At 36.4% G+C, this 25040-nt stretch overlaps 1 protein-coding gene across 5 annotated transcripts in view; it reads right to left on the bottom strand.

Moving 5' to 3' along the window:
• The window catches only part of TBC1D5 (TBC1 domain family member 5), a 495953-nt gene that overhangs the window by 316064 nt on the left and 154849 nt on the right, over nt 1-25040 (bottom strand). For 4 of the 5 annotated variants that reach the window (XM_090408923.1, XM_090408920.1, XM_090408921.1 and 1 more), the window contains exons 10-11: nt 11900-11920; nt 11627-11677 (exon numbers count right to left, since the gene is read on the bottom strand). In XM_090408923.1, the coding sequence (XP_090265049.1) occupies nt 11627-11677; nt 11900-11920 (72 nt within the window). The remainder of the gene's footprint in view (nt 1-11626; nt 11678-11899; nt 11921-25040) is intronic. The other variant, XM_090408922.1, reaches the window with a different exon arrangement.

Genomic DNA, 25040 nt, shown 5'->3' on the forward strand with positions numbered 1-25040 from the left:
ACTCTTATACCACCATACTTCAGCATTTCTGGTCGAATATCATCTACTCCTGCTGCCTTTCCTCATTTCAAGCCTTTGATGGCTTTTTCTACTTCAAGTATAGATATGTATTCCTGACTGCATGCCTGGTCAGTGTTTTTTACCACTGTGCTGTCATCACTGCTTGTTTCATTTAGCAGTTTTTCAAAGTAATAACTCCATACTTCAAGGATATCTTTTTCTCCCATTTTCATGTCACCTTTATCATCTCTAATTCCTTTTATAGCACTCTTTCTTCCATTCTTAAGCTTCTTCAACAACCTCCAGAATATTTTGCCACCTTCTTGATATTTATTTTCTATATTCTTGCCAAAGTCCTCCCATGACTTTTGTTTAGCTAGTTTTACACAGTGTTTAGCATTCTTGCATTTGTCTCTATATTCTCTAAGAGTACAAGCTGACTTATTTGACAGGAACTTTTGGTATGCTTTCTTCTTTTCCTTCACTGCCTCTTTAACTTCCTGTGTCCACCAGGGAGTTAAGATTTTTTATCCTTACAGACAACCTCACCACATGCCTCTCTGGCAGAATCAAACAATGTTTTCTTCAGATTTTGCCACTGTATCATCAAGGTTTGATTCCTGTTCTCAAACTCTTTCATATTTTCTTCAATAATCTTTGTGTATTTTAGTCTACAGCTAACATCTGAGAGCTGCTCAACTTTTATTCGCTTTAAAACTTTCTTACATGTTATTCTTTTCAAAATGAAATTCAATTTTATCCTGCTCAAGACTAAATAGTGATCACTTCCAATTCCAAATCCTCTGTACACTCTGGTGTCCTGCACCAGGGAGAAAACATCACTATCAACAATAACATAGTCAATGAGACTTTTCTTATTCCTAGCCTCTTCTCTCCATGTGAATTTGTGCACATTTTTATGTTGGAACATGGTGTTAGTAATAACCAGTCCATGTCCTGAGCAGAAATCCAACAGATATTTGCCATTATTATTAGCTTTGCTCTTATCTCCAAATTTTCCCAAAATATTTTTGTATGTCTCACAATCATTTCCTACTCTGCTATTTAGATCCCCAACAAGGACCAACTTTTCATTTTTCATTGTCTCAGTTGCTTTTTCTAAAGCCTCAAAAAATTCCTCCACTTCTACCTTAGTAGAACCTTCTGTGGGACCATAGGCACAAATAAGTCTCATTGTCCAGTTCCCCATTCTCATATTTGCCCACATTACTCTACTTGAGACTGACTGCCATTCAAGAAGATTAGCCTCGTATTTTGTGTTGAATACTATGTCTACTCCTTCTTTTCCTTGATTGTCATTGCCTGAATATAATATTTTGTATTTATTGCTCAGATAGATCTCACCAGTTTTGGTCTTTTTTGTTTCAGTCACCCCTATTATGTCGATCTCGTACTTATCTAATTCCTCAGCTAGCTCCATTTCTTTGCCATTCAGGCTTCTTACATTGATAGTACCGATCTTTAACGCTGGTGATGTTGAGTTGGGGTTTATTTTCAGATTTGTTCCAGTAGCTGACTTTTCGGTGTTCACCCTGGTTCCCTGGCGAAAACAACGGGGGCCTTGTTTAACCGGGCGTCGCCCCAGCTGGCATGAAATTTTGTCATGTTGTACCATCATTCTATATTTTGGTTTAACCAATAAGAATACAATTTGGTCGGCTAAATCCCAAATTGCCAGCCCATCCTCGTCCGTTCAGTATCCAAGTAGATACCCAACAGGGTGCACCACGAGAAGGTGAGGATTGGACATTAGGTCAGAAGCCTTGGTTGGTTCTCCGCATTCCTTTAAAGGCTATGTGGAGGTCTCCTCTCAGTTATACAGCTTTGACTCTTAAGCACCCCTGTATGATTTGTTTGTTTATTTGCTTTATGTAACTCTTAGTCCACTGAATGTGCTAATATACCATTGGTTATTCCCTTTCATACTGTTCGTGCTCTCACCACCCTATCAGGCAATGCATTCCACAGCTCAACCACCATTCATGCAAAGAAACCACTTCCCTCCCTCTTGCTTATGACTTCCTTTTACAGGGATAGCTCCTTATTCTCACTCCTTTCATCATTCCACCAAACAAAAGAACTCCCCAGACCAACTGTATAACTTCCTCTCAACATTTTCTCATATATTTCAGTTCCAAATGACGTCTCTGATACATCACCAGATTTGGAAATGCAGATTTTGCATAAAACTTCACAATCCTTTATTTCACCTTTTTACTTATTTTTCTTCGAGTGATTTCCAAAATCAAGATGCACCTTGCTAATCTTTCATGATTAGCTAGGCTTTGCATCAATTTCTTGAAAATACATATCGAAAACTAGTCTTTTCTTTTCTGGGGTTAAAAAAGAAGGAACAGATGTAAGGTTATTGAAAAGTCACAGTAAAAATTTCCTTCATCCAATATTTTGAAACAGGTTTTTCAAGGATTTTACTATGTTTTCTGCTGTGGTAAAACTGCTATGTTTTGCTTTCTCTGGTGCAGTGTGATAGAGTACATATAGATAAAGGCTGAAAAGTTCTGATAAACACCTAGAAAAATTATATTAGAGCAACTAATATAATTACAAGAAATAAATATCTTAAAACCTTTTATTCCACATGTTTCATCAAATTGTAATAATTTGTTCTTTTTCTTTTAGGATATATAAGACATGTCAATTCCTTCATAGTGATTATCACAACTTTTCAGCAGACCCTCAGATGTGTGGAGATTTATTCATAAATCAATTACCCCCTCCCCTTTTTTTTTCAACATAAACTCTTCATAAATAAGCACATGCATAACTTTATGAAATTTACAGTCTTATTTATTTGCCTTTGCATTCTCTCCACAGTTTTTTTATGACTCAAACTGGCAACGAGATCTGTGCACTAAAATCTAAATGTGACCTAATTAAGTGCCTTATACAATGGAACTATAATCTCCTTAACAATATTGTCAGAGTTCTTTGTATTATAGCAGCAATTTTCTGAGTAACCTTTACAACTTTTGTAATGTGTTCCCTGAACTTCAGTTCCCTATCTACCAAGATATCCCCATATTCACTTCCTCCACCTCCTGAAACAAAGTTCCTCTAATATGATGAACCTCCCTCCATCTTCTCTGGCCAAAATGCATAACTTTATACTTATCAACAATGAAATAATATCCCCCTTATTCAGTCAAAGCCTCCAACCTATTCAAAGTCAGTACTTCATGACATTGCGCTTTCTTATTTAGCATCATCGGCAAACAGCTGAATAGCTCTTCTCAAACTTTAAACTATATCACTGATATATAAAATAAACAACAATGATCCTAGTACAGAATCCTTGGGTATCCCATTTGTCACCTTTCTTTTTCAGGACACTGCCTTCCTATACACAACTTGCTGGCTCCTATCAGTCCATGATAACTGGGGTCAAGCAACCAACTGGCTAATCATCTCCATGCTGCTTAATTTCAACAGTAGTTTATCATGTGAGATTCTGTCAATAGAATCACTGTATAAGCATCTTCTTATACAGTAAATAAGAAGAAAGATTTCCATTCTCATCAGTCCAGGTTTGTATCCTATTTCTACCTTCACCACACCTGATATATGCATACTGGCTTATAGTTGCCAGCTTGGTTGGCCAAGTGGTTAGAGTACCCACTGTAAGACTAACAGGTCATGGGTTCAAATCACTCCATGGGCATGGATACTTGTGATTGTCTTTAGATGGGAGATGAATGTCACTGCAAGGTGCAAGAAAACAACTCACTCCACTTACTGGAAACCTGAAGTGGCTTGAAAAAGTTCCATGTTTTGTCTCTAGAGAAGGGGTTCTGAACTATGTAAAAATAAATTAAAAATTACAAAAATATATATAAAATTGATGATAAAAATGGAAAAAAAAAAAAATCCTTAGCTCACTCACAGTATAAATGTGCCATAGGTTTACTAATAACCTTTTCCTTGAGTGGGAACCACATAAAAAAAAACACCAATGAACACCAATGACTCAGATGTACAGTGGTACCAATCTTGTTACTAATCTTGTTCAGTAACAAAGTCAAGGACAATGCCAGCTCTTTTGCACATTCTCTTATTATATGCCTTAGCAACTTCCAAAAGTAACTGATTTCATATCGGGTCGCAGGCACTGCTGATTTCTTTCCTTTTGATGTTACCAATTTGTTTCCTTGATTTATGACAGTCCCCTATTCAGCAATTCCACATATCACTTTTGTTCCAGGAAGCTTGTATCTGCCTAGCCACTACACACATCAAACCACATGATCATTCTCCCTAAGCTGATGGCATCATGGTGAGATCTCCTATTATTACAGAAGATGGCAAATATCCCATCTTCTTTTATCTGTTGAAATAAATTAAAGATGCCAAGAAATTTATATTCTTGATTTAATCCTTTAATTAATTGTAAGCAAACAAAGTTTAAGCATGAAGTAACTTCAAGACTGAGAAACTCTTATATAGAGACTAATGACTTTACATCACTTGTCTTAGTATCCCATAATGCAAAGAACACATCCTTACAGACATGTATAATGCTATGCGTTATGGGAAGGGTCATTATCCACATCAGTTTCAACCTTTATTGAGGTCTCATCAGTGGGAGCCAGACCCACAAGTGATACCAAGGCTTAAGTAATGCAGAAGTCTTATTTCCATATACGGGTAGCCAAAAGGTGTCGCACCTTATTACTAAAATACTCTGGATTAGAAATAGGTGCTGAAAGTTTTTCCACTTGGTTATACTATAAATTAAAGATGCCAAGAAATTATATTTTTGGTTTAATCCTTTATCCAACTATAAGCAAACAAAGTTTGCATGTGGAATAACTTTGTGACTGGGCAACTTGTATATAGAGGCTAATGAATTCACATGATTGTGAGACATACAAAAATATTTTGGGAAAATTTGGAGAAAAGAGCAAAGCTAATAATAATGGCAAATATCTGTTGGATTTCTGCTCAGGACATGGACTTGTTATTACTAACACCATGTTCCAACATAAAAATGTGCACAAATTCACATGGAGAGAAGAGGCTAGGAATAAGAAAAGTCTCATTGACTATGTTATTGTTGATAGTGATGTTTTCTCCCTGGTGCAGGACACCAGAGTGTACAGAGGATTTGAAATTGGAAGTGATCACTATTTAGTCTTGAGCAGGATAAAATTGAATTTCATATTGAAAAGAATAACATGTAAGAAAGTTTTAAAGCGAATAAAAGTTGAGCAGCTCTCAGATGTGAACTGTAGACTAAAATACAGAAATATTATTGAAAAGAAAATGAAAGAGTTTGAGAACAGGAATCAAACCTTGGAGATTCAGTGGCAAACTCTGAAGGAAACATTGATTGATTCTGCCAGAGAGGCATGTGGTGAGGTTGTGTGCAAGGATAAAAAAAATCAGAACTCCCTGGTGGACACAGGAAGTTAAAGAGGCAGTGAAGGAAAAGAAGAAAGCATATCAAAAGTTCCTGGCAAATAAGTCAGCTTTTACTCTTACAGAATACAGAGACAAATGTAAGAAAGCTAAACAGTGTGTAAAACTAGCTAAACAAAAGTCATGGGAGGACTTTGGCAAGAATATAGAAAATAAATATCAAGAAGGTGGCAAAATATTCTGGAGGTTGTTGAAGAAGCTTAGGAAAGGAGGAAAGAGTGCTGTAAAAGGAATTAGAGATGATAAAGGTGAAATTAAAACAGGAGAAAAAGATATCCTTGAAGTATGGAGTAATTACTTTGAAAAACTGCTAAATGAAACAAGCAGTGATGACAGCACAGTGATAAAAAACACTGACCAGGCATGCAGTCAGGAATACATATCCATACTTGAAGTAGAAAAAGCCATCAAAGGCTTGAAATGTGGAAAGGCAGCAAGAGTAGATGATATTCGACCAGAAATGCTGAAGTATGGTGGTATAAGAGTCTTACAGTGGCTGCACTGCATAGTTCAGAAAGCCTGGACAGAGGGACGAATTCCCGATGATTGGCGTAGAGCTCTCATAGTACCCATATATAAAAAGGGAAATAAAACTGCATGTGAGAATTACAGAGGTATTTCCCTACTGAGTGTTCCTGGCAAGATCTATGCAAGTATACTTGAGAAACGGTTGAGAAGAATTGTGGAAGAAAAGCTTGGTGAAGAACAAGCTGGACAGAGGGACGAATTCCCGATGATTGGAGTAGAGCTCTCATAGTACCCATATATAAAAAGGGAAATAAAACTGCATGTGAGAATTACAGAGGTATTTCCCTACTGAGTGTTCCTGGCAAGATCTATGCAAGTATACTTGAGAAACGGTTGAGAAGAATTGTGGAAGAAAAGCTTGGTGAAGAACAAGCTGGATTCAGGCCAAATATAGGCTGTCAGGATCAGATCTTCACTTTACGGCAAATAGTCAAGAAAGCATGGGAATATAACAAAGATCTGTATTTAAGTTTTGTCGATTTGGAAAAGGCATATGACAAGGTGCCAAGAGAGAAGCTATTCAATACGCTGCAGTTATATGGTGTCAATGGGGCATTATATCAAGCAATACTTAGTCTTTATTTGAGTTGTGAGTCAGCAGTTAGAATTGAAGGAAGTACAGGAAGATGGTTTAATGTTAAATCTGGTGTGAGACAAGGATGTACATTATCCCCTCTGTTATTCATTATCTATATGGATCACATTATGAAGGAATGTGGTATTAAACCTGATATCAAAATTGGAGATGTTAATGTCAGCTTTTTGCTTTATGCAGATGATGTTATACTTCTAAATAAATCTGCTACAAGTCTGCAAGATTCTCTGACTAAATTGAATAGCTGTTGTAATAGATATGGTATGAAGGTCAGCAATAAAAAGACAAAGACAATGAAAATAGGCAGAATCATTGAAAATGTCAACTGTGTTGTGAATGGAGAACCTGTGGAACAAGTAAAACATTTCAGCTACTTAGGCACAATTTTGATTGAAGATGGTAAACTAAATATAGAAATAGACAACAGAATCAGCAAAGCTGGTATGGCGGGAAGTCAATTGAATAAATTCATATGGAATAAGAAAGAAATTAGTCGGAACACTAAATTAGCTGTATACAAGACAGTGTTCAAACCAATTTTAACTTATGGATCTGAATGCTGGGTCAGAAGTAAAACACTTGACCAAAGACTAGAGACCGCAGATATGAGAGTCCTGAGAAAGATTAGAGTCGTGAACAGATGGCATCAATGGCAATATCATATTAAAAATGAGGATATTAGGAAAGAACTTGACATTGTCAGCATCCAGGAATGCGTTAGCAGAGCTAATCTCAGATGGTATGGTCACTTAAATAGAATGGGAGAGGAAAGATTAGCAAAACAAGTGTTCTCTGCCAGGTTGGCAGGAAAACGACCCAGAGGAAGACCAAGATATAGGTGGATTGATACGGTACAAAGTGCCTTAGACGATAGAAATATAAGATCTGATAATGTTGGAGTTTTTAAAAGTAACAGACTGATTTGGAGGAAAATTGTAGATAGGAAGTTAGTAATGATGTAATTTTTCATGTAGTACTGTCATATCCTGTACACCCCTTGAGGGTACATGGCAGGAATTTGATGATGATGATGATGATGAATTCACATCACTTGCCTAAGTATCTGTCTTTTTGAAACTATAACCATCATATTCTATTGCTGTGAATACATCCTCCTCCTTTAACTATGTTTAGGTAAAACATCCTGGGAATTGCAAGGACAACAGTGGATTATGGAACTGATGCCTGGATATACAAATGTTTTCATGGCATGATGGAAGCCAACTACCATATTTTCCAGTGTATAAGATGCTCCTATGTACAAGATGCACCCAAGAAATTTAATACAATTTTCTGGAAAAAACCTAAACTTTAAAGTATGATTTAAAAAAAAATGGATAAAATAATAGGTAATTTTTAATAGTATACTGACCTTTCAGAAACTTGCAAAACCCATGTCACTGTCATCTGACTCTTCTCTATCATCATTAATTTCTTATAATATAGAAATAATTTTGTCTTCATATTCTTTTGGCATTTTTTGACTGATTTTTGTTTTTGTACGCATACAAAGTCCACTGCATTTCATGAAACGGTAACACTATGACACACCACCTTTAAAATCTTCAATGTTATGCTCACAGGCTACTTTGACTGCATGTGTACGAATCATTTTTGTTGAAATGGCAATGCCATTTTGCCGATTTCCTTGCACCCATTTCAAAACTTCGGTCTCTAGTTCTGGCCACTTTGCAATTTTTCCATGTTCCGCATGCTTTTCTTTACGCAAATTGTACAAAATCTCCTTCTGACCATGTCAAGTTCTAATCATTTTTTCTGTAGGCGTAGGTCCAAAACGTCTTTCAGCTTCCCTATTCCCGTGTTCTTCCGCATATTTTACAATCTGCAATTTGTAACTTGAAGTATATGAATGTCGCCTGTTTTTTTCCATCACTAAAATCCACGGGGAAATATTAAACTGAACACAAAATATCTCACAACACATCAACTCAATACTGATAAATATTGGTAACTGATTACTCGGATAAGATATCATGAAACTTGAATAGGGGCTCTCCGTTCTTAGCCAATGAAGCGCTAGAAGTCATGTGAAGGTCACGCATCAATTTGATTGCACCATTAACCACCTACAGAGAACCTTTACAAAACATAAAAGGGAGTGCATATGACTTTGAAAAGAGGAAACAATCTTTACCTTTATTATATAAGACGCACCCCATTTTTAAGATGAATTTTTAAGGTAAAAAAGTGCGTCTTATACACCGGAAAATATGGTATTTTATATATAAAAAAAAATTCTTGAAATTTTGAAACGTTTAAATGAAGAAACCATCTACAAAGTTTTGTACAAGATTATGAGATCAAATGCCCTTTATTTTACACTTAAAAAAACATGTAATTAATAAATAATGGTTGATTACTACATCTGCTTTTCAATTCTTCGTGGTCCTTTTCCTCATCACTAAGATACACAAATGAATTTATGGTAATATCACAACCTACAATGTATTATACTCAATGGATTGTTAGAATTAAGTATGCATGTCTGGCTGTCAGAGTGCATAGTATCTCTACTTTCCTACCAATATAAGTGGCTTTGAATCCCACTGTAGCACTGATATCTGTGTATGCATCTAGGTAGAAAATGATTTTCATTAGTCATGTGGGACCACCTTGTTCAGCAGAGGTCTGAAGTAACTTAAAAAAAAAGACTTGGTCCCTACAGCAGGGTTTCTGGATTACCTAACCCTTAGCGTACCCATGGTAATAAATGCACCATAGGTTTCAAATCTTTTAAACTGGAAATGACATTAAAAAAAAAAAAAAGGGTGAAAAAAGCTGGTTTCATATAAACCTGATAATGCCCTTTGGTTGGAAAGACCGTGGTTTGAATTCTGTCTAGGATGCAAAGGAACTTTATGAGAGCTTTTCAAGTGAAGGTGAGTTAGCCTGTCTCAAAAAGAAATGGCAGGGTTTTTCATCCTGAAAACTTGGATTTTCCATCCTACAAAACAGGCAAAGAGGCCAGAAGAACACACAATTTACAGATATAAAACAGACAACTCAGATAGGATTAAAAGCCTTATCACAAGCAGTAATCAGCTTTCTAAGATATCAAGTTTCTTGACTATCACAGGCCACTGAGGTTAACACAAAAGGAAGATGGGATAGGAGGATGGTTAATCTTATTTAATAGTTTGCATCTATAAGACCATGCCTCATTTCAATGTTTTCTCTGGCTCATTTGTTCTGCGGTACAAAAAGAGAGCCCAACTTTCGGGAGCAAAATTTTAATCATAACCATGAGAATGGTCATCTTTTCATAGTTGCGAAGACATCATGAAAGTTTCTCATGTCCTAAATAGGACACAAACCCAGCTCTTTCCGACCAAAGGATATCACTGTTACCATATGTTAGAGACACTTCACATTTTTAAATAAAAACAAATTTATTGTTTAGATTATATTTGGTCATTCAAACATATAATTAAAATGAAATATATATTGATCTTTAATTGACCATGATTTATAAACATCTAATACCAACAAGTTTCGGCAACGGGACTGTCCAGCTTCTTCAGGGCTTATAACGGTAAGAGAAAAAAACTCAAAGTGGAAGTACAGAGAAAAACCTTTAGTATGGTGGAGGTATGTAGACAATGTCTTCATAATTTGGAGGGACACAAAAACAGCTCTTTTGGACTTTTTAACCAAAATTAATTCTTTTCATCAAAAAATACAATTTACTTTGGAACTGGAAAAAAATAATCAACTACCATTTTTGGATACCTAATCAAGAAACTAGCAGATGGACATACCAAACTAACAGTCTACTGCAAACCAAAACACACTGGATGCTACCTTCATTTTAAATCAACTCACCATATTTCCCAGAAGCTCAGCATAATACATATGTTCAAAAATAGAGCCACAAACATCATCTCAGAAGAAAAAGAACTCTATGATGAAATTACTCATATATCAGAGACATTAATAAAAAAAAGCTATCCAAGGAATCTAAATCAACAAGTTTCTTCATAGAACCCCCCCCCCACTCCACAACAACCTACCATCACTCAATACAGTTCATCCATAGTTATTCCTTATGCAGGTACAGTGTCTGAAAAGATCGCAAAACTTTTTAAACCTTTCAACATCAGAGTTGTGCTCAAGGTGGTCAAGACTGTCCATAAAGACATTTTAAGATTGCCAAAAGACATCAATGCTTTTTTCAAACATGACCGAGTGTACAACATCCCATGTGCTTGTGGTCTAAACTATATAGGACAGATGTCAAGAAGCCTCGAAATCCGAAAAAAAATAACATATAGGAAATGTTAATAACAGCAGAACAGACAACTCAGGTATGTATGCTGCCTATCTAGCCCATCATTTCGTGATTACTAACCATACCATTGATTGGGATAGCAGCTCCAAGCCTTACCTAAAAGACAATTTCTGTTGTAGAAATTTCAAAGAAGTTGTTGTAGTCCTCCATTCTGTAGAAAATCTTAACAGAAACCAGAGAATGATAATAGCTGACATATGGGAAACCTTAATATGATCACTCAGTCTGCCAGAATTTAATTTCGCTCAAAACTACACAACATGCTCTTATAACAGTGACTAACATAACGCGTTCCATGCATGTAATGTTATGCGTTCTGTTTTAATATTTAATTTATAATAGCATTACTCCATTTTCTCTGTACTTTGAGTTTTTTTTCTCTTGCTGTAATAAGCCCTGAAGAAGTTGGACAAGCCTTGTTGGCGAAACTTGTTGGTATTAGATGTTTATAAATCATGGTCAAGTAAAAATCAATATATATTTCATTTTAAAAACAATTTTTTTATATTTTTTTTGTAATTTCAACAATGCGATAGTGAGGCTGAATAAAATATAAAAGGACTTCATAATATGGCTCCATTTTTCCAATTTTCCATTAACTATCCCAACAAGTTGGGTTGGTATTTTTAACTTCTACATTAAGATACAAATTATTAAACATCTCAAAACTGATGCAAAACAAATTCAATTATTTTAAAGACACCAGCGTATTAATTAAATTTACTAATAACACTTACTATGTATCATGTTCTGTATAGAATGGATCAAGGAGAACACTAATTTCCTCTCTGCAAAATATACATACATATATATAAGTATGACAATGAAGAGATGTAATAACTATATATTAGCTTCTATCTCATTTAAAATTACCTTGGAACAAAACAAAATGCTAACAAAAATGAATTTGCAATAAGCGCTAAAATTGCTTAATTTATAAAACAAAACTTGAATGAATCAATTTAGATAAATTTAAATCATAAAACAAAAAAGAACAAAATGATTCTAACCTGACAGATGGATCAAAAGAACTGTAAAGAAACCAGTAGAATTAAGTTAGTAATTTAATGAGGCGGTCAAATTCTATATAAAAAAGGAAAAGAAAAGAAAATAAACTATGAAATATAATAGTGCAAATGGGTGTAAATAAACTATATCATTCAATGTCACTGTAATAAATAATATCAAAATTTGAAATGGGAAAACTTAAATTTAAAAAAATAAAATATATATAAAAAAAACTTCAAACAAAATTAAGTCACTGCTTTATTTGTTTTGGTTTGTAAAGAAATAAAATAAAATAAAAAACCAGCAACATATAACTGCGGTAACTTCTTGATATAAATCTTCGACAAATGTGGACTTAAGCCGAGACTAGTTTATGTAACAAATAATCAGATTCAGGCTTGAAACAAACGAAACAAAAACAAATAAAGCATTTTCACGTGTAAATACCAATGCTTGAACTTATTAACATGCTACAGGGGCCACTTATGCAAGTGAAGAAATGTTTCACAGCATCTATTTCAATAATAGTCTTCTACATCTTATTAGAATAAAATTAAGCCACTGTTTTGTTTGTGTTTTTAAAGAAATAAAATAAAAAACAAAACCAGCAACATATAACTGCAGAAACTTTTTTGATATATTATTATTATTGTTATATGGGCACCTCTATGGAGTCTAAAGACTGGGAGACCCAATCTATCATACCGCTCTTGAACCCATTAACAGAAAAAGCACCCACAACTGACTCTGGCAACCCATTCCACTCACTCACCACTCTCCAAGCAAAAAATCTAGTCCTCACACCCCTACTGACCACTTCTTTATTCAATTTCCAAGATTACCCCTTGTTCTGGCACCTCTAGCCAAGTGCTGAAACATTTCCCCATTCTATCCTATAAAATCCTTTAAGCAACTTAAATGTTTCTATCACATCTCCTATTTTTCTCCAACCACCAACTTCAGCAATCCACAGACCTTCAACTCTGTCCTCATAGGAACATTCCATAGGCCACTCACCATCTTGGTCACTCATCTATGAATCCACTCCACTGCTTCCTCATCCCCAAGAAACCCAGGGGACCAGACTTGAGCACAGTAATCCAGATGTGAGCATATCAAGGGCTTATAAACAAGAATAACTTCCTTATCTCTACATGTTAATGTGTCCTTCAATAGCCAAGTAATTTTATGAGCTACGTTAGCAACCTTAGCAATATATCCTCCAAATTTTAACTCGTCTACCACCACCCTTAAATCTCTAGCTTCGTTTATTTCCTGGAGTACAGTAAAGATTACAAGCCATGTATCACCATCGATGTGATACATGGCTTGTAATTATGCATTTTTTACCCAAAAATGCATAACTTTATATTTCTTGATATTAAGTTGACACCCATTATCTTTTGCTCATACTGACAGCCTACTCAAATTGTCTTGAAGTTCTCCACATAACCTTGATTAACAATTACTTTAGCTAATTTTGCATCATCAACAAACAACTGAATATTTCCTTTCAGGTTATTTCCTATATCATTTATATACAAATTAAACAGCAATGGTCCCACCACTGAACCTTGTATGCCTCTGTGAAATCCCACTTTGAATCCCTCTGTGAAAGTGCTCATTTGACTTTGGAAGAGAGAATGATAATTAAAAAGTATCAAGCATGGAATGCCAAAAAACTAATTTTAAGGATATGTTAAGAAAATTAAGAAGTATTAATTGGGGAACCTTATTTATGGATGAGATACTAATGCAAAATGGATAGTTCTGAGGGTATCTTGCATAATTTAATATTTAAGCTAAGAATAATTTCGTAAACCTAAAATCAGCTGGATGAATAAATCAAGTTTTAAAGAAATCCATTATAAGAAAAATATATAAATAAAATAAATAAAATTATGGAAAGGGTAGTGATCTGATGATATTATGTATGACATATAAGCAACAACTAGCATGAACTAGACTTAATGCTAATTAAAGCTAAACAAAAAAATTAACTACAACTAACTAGAAATTCTAAGATTAATCCAAATTGCTTTTGGAGATATGTAAAAATAGGAGTAAGAAAATATAAATGAATTAAGCAAACCATTTCCTCTGTATCAATTTTTGAAAAATCAAGCTGAGGTAATGGGAGGAATGAGTATTTTGTGTTTCTCTTCTGAAAAGAGAAAATACCACTGAAGGGACAAGATCTATACAAGAAGAGGAAACTACTGATATCTTAAACCACTTGGAAACTGAAAAGACACACAGGGATGATCTCTCCCTCTCAGAAATCAACAAATATTATTGTCTGCATTAATTAATCCATTTTTGAATGAAGGCAGCAAAGGCTTATTTCAATTCATAAGGGTAGTTCATCACTGCATAAAATGAAGAATTATAGACTACTGAGTCTTCATAAGGTAATCAACAAAATAAACTGATTAGGAATCATAACCAGCGTGAGCAAATGCAAGTGACCCTAGCACGTAGGGCAATACCAGAAGTCTTGCAGCAAAGTCGGTAAATTCTGATTGCTATTCTTAGGTATTTTCCATAACATAAAAACACATATCCTAGGAAATGTATGCTGTTATTACATTATGGTAGGGAGGTCACTACCCAGACCGGTTTCAGCCTTTTTTGAGGCTTCATCAGTGAGTAGCTAGACCTAATACCGAAGTGTATAGCGAAAAGAACTTATGTACTCTGCGATGCGAGTTTCCAAACAGGTGCAACCATTAAGTTACTTAAGTATAAAGAGCTAATAAGCTTCATTTCGGCAATGAAAACAATATTTAAATTAAGGGGATATTAAATCCCACATAGTTTTAAAACCGAATAAGAAACTCAAAGATTGGAATCAGAGAGTTTCTTGCCGAATATAGTAAACTATAAAGTATCGGCGACACCGGCATGAACAAATGCAAGTGACCCTAGCACGTAGTGCAATACCAGAAGTCTCTATTGAGACTTCCAGTATTGCACTACGTGCAATATCTACGTGCAATCAAGAAACCCTGGTGCCCATAACTGGGCACAGTAGTCCAGATGGGGTCTTATCGAGGCTCGATACAGAGGAACAACAACTTGTTTGTCTCTGCATGTTAAAATATTTTTCAGAAGCCAAGTGATTTGATGAGCTGATTTAGTCACTTTTGCAATGTGCCCCCTAAACTTCAATTCCCTATCCACCAACACTCCCAAATCCCTGGCTTCATCAATCTCCTGGAGTACGGTTCCACCAATGCGATATACTGCTGCTATTCTTTTCACCCCAAAGTGCATAACCTTACACTTTGCCACATAAAATTGACATCCATTTTTCCTAGCCCAGTCCTCCAAACTACCCAAATCATCCTGTAAAATTTTAACATCCTGTGCACTCACAGTTGCTCTATCCAACTTTGCATCATCAGCAAACAAGTCAACACTTCCTCTCAAATCCTTTCCTATATCATTGATGAACAAATTGAAAAGCATTATGTTGGAGGTTTAACCACGCTACCGGCCAAGACGTCTATAGACGTTCAAGTTATCATGGATGCGAAGTGCATATTAAAATTGTAATACCATTGATATTACATTGAAATATATGATGGATACGAAGCGTATGCGTATTTGATCCATAATGGCCGGTAAGGTGGTTAATGGATTTTTTACAACACTCAAAAAGAATTAAATTAGAATTTAATACGCCTATATTTTGTCCTAGTCACTAGGACATCTACGGGGATTACAAAGACAATTAATGTAACATGCACACAAAAACTTACAATACTAAGCCCAACCACGTGGGTGACACTAAAGTCCGCACAGAGAGAATTTCAAAAAATAAAAAACAAACACATCAAGAAATACAGCAACCTGGTTAAAGACAAACCACAACCACAAATTCAACCGCTCCAGACAGTAATTAACCTCTCTTCCAAAAGGCTCAACAAGGATGTCGTCAGCGCCCTTGGCCTCGGCCGTAATTTTGCCGTCGCCCCGAAAGAAGTGCCGGTGCTCGATGTAATGGTTAACGTCGAACGGGGGATCGGTCGCTTACCATCAGAGGTACCCAACAACATCAGACTCGACGTAGCCAACATCCTCGCTCACTCTTCGCCTCCAGAAAGTAACTTATCTTATGCCCAGTGCATGGCTCTCCAGAAACTACGCAAAGAAAAAAGTATCGTCATCACCAGAGCGGATAAGGGTAATGCCACAGTTGTTCTTAATACCAGCGAATACAATCGTAAAATGAATACTATCCTACGCGATCGCGCTACCTACATCCCGCTAGAACATGACCCCACAAAAACACAAGTTAAGAAATTAAAAATCTTACTTAAAAAAGTAACCTCCTGGTCCCCTGACGTCACGAAAAAACTTAAACCTTTCTGCTCCCGTCCCCCCCGAATATACGGTTTACCAAAAATCCACAAACCCAATTCCCCACTCAGACCTATAGTAGATGCCACCAATGCACCTTGTTACAGACTGTCTAAACAGCTGGCCACCTCTCTGTCCCCCCTCACCAGAAATTCAGCTTCCTATATAAAAAACTCGACCCACTTTAAAGTCCTCACAGAAAATTTAACCTTGAACAATACAGACATATTGGTAAGCTTTGATATCTCCTCTTTGTTTACCAATATTCCCTTAACTGACACTTTATCTCTCTTAGAAAACGTTTTCCCCTCTGACATCTTAGATCTCTTTTCCTTTGCCATCAACTCTGGGTATTTCTCTTGGAATAACAAAATCTACAAGCAGATAGAAGGAACCGCCATGGGTTCCCCCCTCTCACCCCCCCTTGCCAATTTCTATATGGAAGATTTTGAAAAACGAGCCATAGACTCAGCCCCACTCAAACCTTCTATCTGGCTAAGATATGTAGATGATGTGTTCTCCATTTGGCCTCATGGCCCAAACACGTTAGACTCCTTCCTCTGTCATCTCAATAGCCTACATCCAAGAATCCAGTTTACTATGGAAAAGGAAAAGAACAATTGTTTACCCTTCCTAGACACATTAGTCACCTGCCTGCCCAATGATACACTTGCCTTCACTGTATACAGAAAACCCACACACACACAGGCAGATACATTCACAAACTCTCCCACCACCCCTCACAACAATATGGCATCATTAAAACCCTTACCAAGAGAGCCCACAATCTTTGTTCCAGTGGAACCGCCCTCACTACTGAACTTAACCACATACACAGAACTTTCCTCTCCAATGGCTACAGCGAACACAGTATCAAAAAAATAACCAATTCCTCCCCCATTCCCCGTCCCTCACGTCAACAAGAATTTAAAAATGCCATCACCATACCCTACATCCGAGGCACTTCGGAAAAAATAGCCAAGATACTAAAAAAGTATAACCTACACACAGCATATAAGCCCTACCGCAAACTTGCTACCCTTATCCGTTCTACGAAAGATCAGCTCCCTCCTCTCTCTCTGCCTGGAGTTTACAAAATACCCTGTTCCTGTAAGCTTGCATACTTTGGACAGACAGGCAGATCAGCATCCATCTGCCTGGAGGAATACAAGTCGTACATCGTTAAACACAACTATGGCCATTCAGGCTTGGCTGACCATGTTTTGGACACCACCCACAGAGTATCATGGAAGAAAACCACCATGCTCCACCACAGCAAATTCAAGAAAGAGAGACTTTTCTTAGAAGCAGCAGCAGTAGCTCTCAGAAACCAACCAAATCTTAACAAATACGATTGCATTACGCTTCCGAAGATTTGGGAAACACTCATCACCAGAGGTCCCATCTTACATTCCAGGCCTCCTACTACCGCCCTTAGAGGGTGCTCCACCTAGATAGGACTTTAGTGTCACCCACGTGGTTGGGCTTAGTATTGTAAGTTTTTGTGTGCATGTTACATTAATTGTCTTTGTAATCCCCGTAGATGTCCTAGTGACTAGGACGAAATCTAGGAGTATTAAATTCTAATTTAATTCTTTTTGAGTGTAAAAAATCCATTAAACCTCCAACATCATGTCCTCACAGCACTTAAGCCTCTACACAAAAATTGAAAAGCAGTGGTCCAAGAACAGAGCCCTGCGGCACACCTGATAGCAATCCCTGACATATAAGCTAGTCAGGGATTGCTATCAGGTTGTCGTGGAAGAGATTTTTCATATAATGGGAGAGAGGGATAGAATAAGAGACCATTGCTAGAAACTGCATAAGGAGGGTATGAGCAGAGGAGTGAGGAGAAGATTCTTTGCATGGATAGTGTCTGGTGAGTGGAATGCATTGCCTGATGTGGGTGTAGACACATTGAATCAGTTTAAAGCACGGTTGGATGAGCACTGGGTGCAATAGTGTGTACCTCCCATGATGAGTGTGACTCCATGGAGGTCAGATGATGATGATAAGTACCTGCTGATTAAAATGTTCCAGACAGGTACTGATGATCACCTAATGAGATAGTGAGAGCTTGGTTGGGAGATGATAGGAGCTAGTGCTTAGAGAAGAATCTTCATGAAGATGTTAGAGTGGGATACTTCAAGGTTCAGTGTTAGGACTTGTGTTTAATATATCAATGGCCCTGTCCATTCAACGATGTTCCAAAGCCAATCAGAATTCAGAAACACACTAATATAATAATATGTGCATCAACCTAATGGTTGGCTTTAATTTATTCAGAGATTTCATAATATTGAATGTTTTCAACATTTCCTTATTATGGCAGAGAAGAAATCATTTGATTTTTTCTATAAAAAAGATATAAGTATTAGAAGTGAAAATGTAATGAAAAATAGAAAATTAATAAAAAAAAATAAAATAAATGGTCTTGTGTCAATTGTAAGTCTCATGATTTTTTTTCTTGGGAAATTTTCACTGATTAACAATAACATTAACAAAATCTTATAAATTGACCAGATCTGGGATTAAACACGACTATGATATATTATGTGACCATAGTAGAGTACACCCAGATTAACATCAGACTGGTGAAGTGTACAAAGTTTTTTCACTTGGATACAAAGTAAATTATATTTGCAAAGAAATTATATTATTATTTAATCCTTTATCCATGCACAAGCAAACAAGTGTGTGCAAGAAGTATCTTCATGACCAGTCGACTTGTATATAGAGGCTGATGGTTTAACATCAATTGCCTTAGTAATCCACAGTGCAAAGCACACTTTCTTTCGGAAGTGCATAATCCTATGCATAAAAGTAATTACTAAAAATAAGAGCCATATTGTTTCATTTCAGTCATGTAAAATTACATAGGCAAAGTGGATATTAGATCGAACATTATCTCAAAGCCGAATGTTTGCAGAATCCATGAAAGAAGTTTCAGAAGCTGAATTCGTAAATGTTGAATTTAATATCCACTTTGCCTATGTAATTTTACATCGTTGAAATGAAGCCGTACGGCTTTTTTTTTAGTAATTAATTTTACACATCCGCTCCGATGCCAAGAGTTGTATTCTTGTAAACTCTCTGGTCAATTTATGAAACTTTCATAGTTTCTATAAATATTTGGCTTTGAAATAATGTTGGATCTAATATCCACTTTGCCTATGTAAGAATATAATTTCTTGGCAATTATAATTTACTCTTGAATTAGGTGAAAAAACTTTCTACAATTACCTCTAATCCAGAGTAATTTTAATAAGGTGATACACTTTTTTACCATCTGTATAAGAGAAATATATGATTTCTACATTAATTCAACTTTGGTATATTCCTAGGTCTAGTACCCATTGATTGTGAGGTTGCTTCCTTAGGAGCAGAGTGGTTTGGCTCAGTGGTAAGTTTTGCACTGTTATTTGAGAGGTGCCACTGCTGAATTTCCAGTTCTGGAGTGATCCAGGTCAGGAGTGATGAGTTTAGTAGTGATTCTTTCAGGTCACTAAGTGAGATTTAGAGTGATCTTGTAGATCCCCATAGAGTTTTTGGTGAGGTCTCCCTACACATTAACAGGACTCCAATAAAGGTCAAAACTAGTCTGATCAGAGATGAAATTAAAAGAATCCTCACTTGTAGGAGAAAGGAAGTGATAATACCATTATATAAGTCTTTAGACTAATATTGGATTATGCTTCCAAGCTTTACTGACTAAGATTTTTAATGGATGTTAAGAAATTTGGAGGTATTCAAGAGAAGATTAATGAAGTGTACAGAGGGACTCCAACACAAGTTATGAGAATCGGTTGGCAAGTTGTGATCTGATGAGCTAACCTAACAAGAGAAGGAGAGAAGATTTCAAATGAAGTTTATGTTAGTTCAGGGCATATATAACATGGGCAGCAGCAGAAGTTCTTCAGTTGGCTGAACCAGTGAAGAAGAGTTATCCAAAGTTCATAAGGAATGACATTGATCAATAGGTTATAGAAGCAGTGAATTTATGTAACTTTAAAAAAGTAGAAGATAACCCATCCCCTCCCCCTTAACATAAAGCATTATGCACTTCCAAAAGGAAATGTACTTTGAATTATATAATACTAAGGCAAGTGATGTGAAGTTATCAGTCTCTATATACAGTTAGCCTAGTCATGAAACTACTTCATGTGCAAACTTTATTCACTTGCACTTGGATAAAGGATTAAACAAGAATATCATTTCTTGGCAAGTATAACTTCCCAGTGAGATACTTGCCAAACTGGTGAGCTAGCACAAAATTTTTCAAGTGCTGAATATATTCATAAATGATTCAGCTTCAAACATGGAGTAAAATTTCTTTTTGCTGATGTTAACTTGGGCAGAGTAGTCAGCTATCCAGAAGGCCAAGTTCTTTGCAGGATGATCTTAAAATATTGAGAGTGAACAAGGAAGTAAGGTTTAAATATTAATGTGAACAAATGGAAGTATATCCGATTTGTTAAGCAGATAAATATAAGTTGAATGCACAAGGCCTCAAATATCCAAGTAAAGTTAATACAAAGACTTGGATATTTTGTGTTGTACCACCAGGGCAACTCGTTGCAAAGGTGGAGCAAGCTAACAACACTCCTATCTCAGTATCTCCTATAATGCAAACCACATCTCCTTGCGGATATGTCTAATGTTATGCATTAAGGGAAGGGCCACTACCCAGACTAGGTTCGACCTTTATTGGGGTCTCTTCAGTGGGAGCCAGGCCCAAGTGGAGATACCAGGCAGAAGCATTAGCAGGTCATCTCTACCTATAGGAGTTGCCAAATGGTGTGCCGCCCTTTTTAATAAATTACTCTGGATTTAGAGAAAGATGTTGAAAGTTTTGTTGTACCACCTGTTGTACTACCTGGTGTTGTACCACCTTACCCCAGTCCTGAAGATACTTTGAGGCGCAAACTTTGTTTGCTCACACTTGGATAAAGGATTAAACTTTATTATACTCTAACCAAGTGAAAAATAAACTTTCAACATAATTCAACAGATGCAACCTGCCATTTTCTTTAGTGATCCATTCAACTCTTCAAGCAAAGAATCTCTTTAAACCCTGTTTAAAGAGATTCTGCTCCTAGTTAACTGTCTTTACTCAACTTCAAAAAGAAAAGGTGCTGCTTATCCCTATTGTGTGAAAAATTTCACCTTTACAGTCAACTACTCGCTGGCCTGGTTGGCCGAATGGTTAGTGTATCCACTCTCCAACCAAAAGGCCATGGGTTCGAATTCCGCTGTGGGCATGGATGCTTGTAATTGTCTATGAAAATACTAGGGGTAGTGTTTGGCGGTAGATGCCATTGGTGTAGATGATGAAAGTAATTGCGGTTGGTGGAGATGGAGAGTTGTAGAGTAGGTGCCCTCCCTCAATGAGGCTTTGGGCTCCCTGGAGGTGTTATGTAATAATAGTAATAATAATACTATCACACACACTCATGGACCATAAGAATGGTATATTATAGCAATTAGCTTGCAATGGAGAATTTTGTTGAGATATGTTAATAGTCTGTTATAGCAGCATTTGCTATAGTAAGAAGCTGTAGTGTAGCTAGGCTTTTAGTGCCCTTGGAAGATTTGATGACAGGTGCCTTTTAAAAAGTGAGTTTCAATAACTAGCAAAATATTCTGCTCCTAGCACCCTTATGACTCGTGCCCTTGGCATCTGACCCAGTACCAAAGCACTCCTATGCCTCTGGTATGGGGTGACTGCATTTATGTAATAAGATTTCCATCTACATTTCTATCAAGTCTCATTTCCTTCAATTTACCAAGCTTAGCTTCTTATAATCTCATACTGTATTATTCCAATTACTCTCCTCTGAATCTAGTGTTTCATCATCACTCCAAAATCACAGAAAATACACCCACAGACATGGGAGTGGAAAGGGTATCAGAACAGGTTACATGCTGAACTACAAAGGAGAAAATTATGATCAATTTAGGAGAATACTATCTTTGGTCCCATAGTGTTAGTTATTAAATAGGAATATTATGTCAGTAATGAATGGGGATCTTTGAAAAAGTGCTCAAATGAGGATGTATCTGAATGTATCCCTAGTGTTCAAAGAATAAATAGGTTATGAGTGAAGTGGATGTACAACCTTATTAAGCAACACATCCACAAGAAGAAGATGATATGGAAAGAATATTGCGAGAATAAGAGTGAGAGGTGTTATGAAATATATAAAGTGCACGCAAGGAAAGTAACGAGTATCGTACAGAAAGTTAAATTGGAGTAGGAAAAGAGTTTGGCTCTGCAGGCTTAAGGCAATCTAAAAGAATTTTTTAGTTATGCTGCAAGTAAAAGAATGAATGAATGAATCTGAAAGAATAACTTCACTGAATGCAAGATGGTACTCTAGTGTCAGAAGCTAATGAGATTGTTCAATTAATGAGTGCTCACTTTGCTAAGATATATCAACCAGGCTTATGTAACATGGCAGACAGTGCTACTGTTACGTTGGATGAAAAGTTAGAAGTGCATGAAAATGAGGATGAAGAGCTGTGTCATACCTGGATAAGAATTTGTCAATAGGGAGAGATGGAATATCATCATGTTTGCTAAAGGAATGTTCAACCGCATTGGCTAGGCCTTTGTATAACTTGAGTCTGAGCTCAGGAATGATACCACAGAAATGGAAGGAATGAATGACAGTTCCATCGTACAAAAGGTGATAAAAAAATTGATGTCTCTAGCTACTGACCTATCAGTATCTCTGGTGTGGTAGTGAAGATTTTTGAGAAGTTGGTAAGAGCTCGCATACAGAAATGCATAGGCCAACAAGCTATACTCTGCAAGGAGCAGCATATAGTACTGCTCCTTGTATATTAAGGAGCAGTACTCTGTTCCATGCTACTATAAAGTTACAGAAAAATGGTCAGATGAATAAGCACTATTTGGATAAACATATGCAGAAAAGGTCTTGCTCCAAGGATTTAAGAAGGTCACGTTTCAGCAATTTGCTATATTTTATGACAATGTTACAGTCGAGTTGGATAGAGGGAATGGATACACTATGATAATGTTGGATTTTTCCAAGGCATTTGATAGGATACCACACAAAAAGCTGTTGCATAAACTGGAGAATATCAGATGGAAATATAAACTCTTGACGTGGTTAAGTGGATGGTTGATAGACATATAAAAAAGTGGTACATACACGGCAGGTGTGTATGTACATCACTGACCACCAGATTTAAGGTGGCCAGTGATGTACCCCAGAGTTCAGTCCTTGAGCTATTGTTGTTCAATTTATACATTAATGGCATCAGGAAGGGTCTGACATCAGATGTGTAATTGTTTGCCAATAATGTGAAGATAGGCAGGGCAATCAGGGATGTTACATCCAGCACTTAGAAAATTATTTGAATAGGCTGGAAATTTGGATAAACAAAACTAGCTGTGAGTTAATGTTAGTAAGTGTAAAATGTAAAATTGCACTTTGCATGATGAGATTTCCAGCAGCATATTATATTAGAAAATTTAGGCTACAAGAAACTGATGAGGATTGGGATCTTAGCATAATGGTGACGTTGAAGCAAACCTTGACATCCAAGGATAAAGTCATTTTGCTGCTTTGTAAAGCCTCGATAAGACCACACCTGGATTATTGTGCGCAGATTTGGTCTCCCAGGTTCCAAGGGGATAAAGAAGCTGTGGAAAGGGTAGAAAAAAGTTACAAATATTATATCCAGATTATGGGATTTAGATTGCATGTGTATGGATTGCAAACTCTGATTAGCAGTAGAAAGAGAGGTGATATGATAAAGATCTATAAACTTCTGAATACGTGTTATAGGATATTGTCTGATGCACTTTTTCATAATATGCAAGATGGAGAGAGAACACTGGGGCATCCATGGAAGTTAAGTTTATTTGAAATCAAGAAAGAGGTAAGATCTAGGTTTTTCTCTCACAGAGCAGTAAGCAAGTGGAATAGTTCTCCTCTAGTCCATCTAGTGTGAATGAATTTAAGGGAAGGAATGACAGCCGGTTTCGTTGATTTATAGCCTCTCATGATGAGTCGTGGACTCCCTCAAGGTCTCAAATAATAATAATAATAATAATTTCCTGTATCTTGTTCCAGACAATTTCAGTATTGGCTTGTATAGTTATCAAAGATGTAAATTGATCTGAAGTCTTTTATTTAGCAATAAAAATGGGTATACTGTGCTCATGCACATTTGAAAACTACAAAATTTCTTGTGGAAGATCATATGCTGAACTCCAAAAACTTTGTTTACATCCAGAAGGATGTAAACCAACTTGATGTTTTCAGTACCATAGTCGAGTCAGCTTGTAATACACCCGATAATACGATTCATTCACTGCTTGTTACGAAAGTAATTGACTATTGTAAAAATTCTGATACAAATGAGAATGTATTTCATTCAGCCTGATTTGTCTTCTATGATATAGAACATAGTATTCAATGTACAAGACTTCATATCACAGGAAAATGATCATCCCAAAAATGTTCCTCTCCCACGTCCCACTTAAGTGGCAGAACGGGGAACAGAGAAATGGTCAGATGAACAAGTACTATTTGGATAAACATATGCAGAAAAGGACTTGCTCCCAGGATTTAAGATGATTGGTTATGGTTCTCCAGCATGCAATCAACAACTATCTCTTGATGTTAGTATCTGCACTACCCTATAAAGATATGGCCATTAAAATTTCCTATAACAAGAATGCAGGTTGTTAAATGCAAATAAGATCATCAGGTTGCCAGTGATAATATCAGGTGGCATATAAAT

This window comes from Typopeltis vanoorti, chromosome 19 (assembly GCF_054136105.1).
Source record: "Typopeltis vanoorti isolate ZY-2024b chromosome 19, IOZ_Tvanoo_1.0, whole genome shotgun sequence".
NCBI lineage: Eukaryota > Metazoa > Arthropoda > Arachnida > Uropygi > Thelyphonidae > Typopeltis > Typopeltis vanoorti.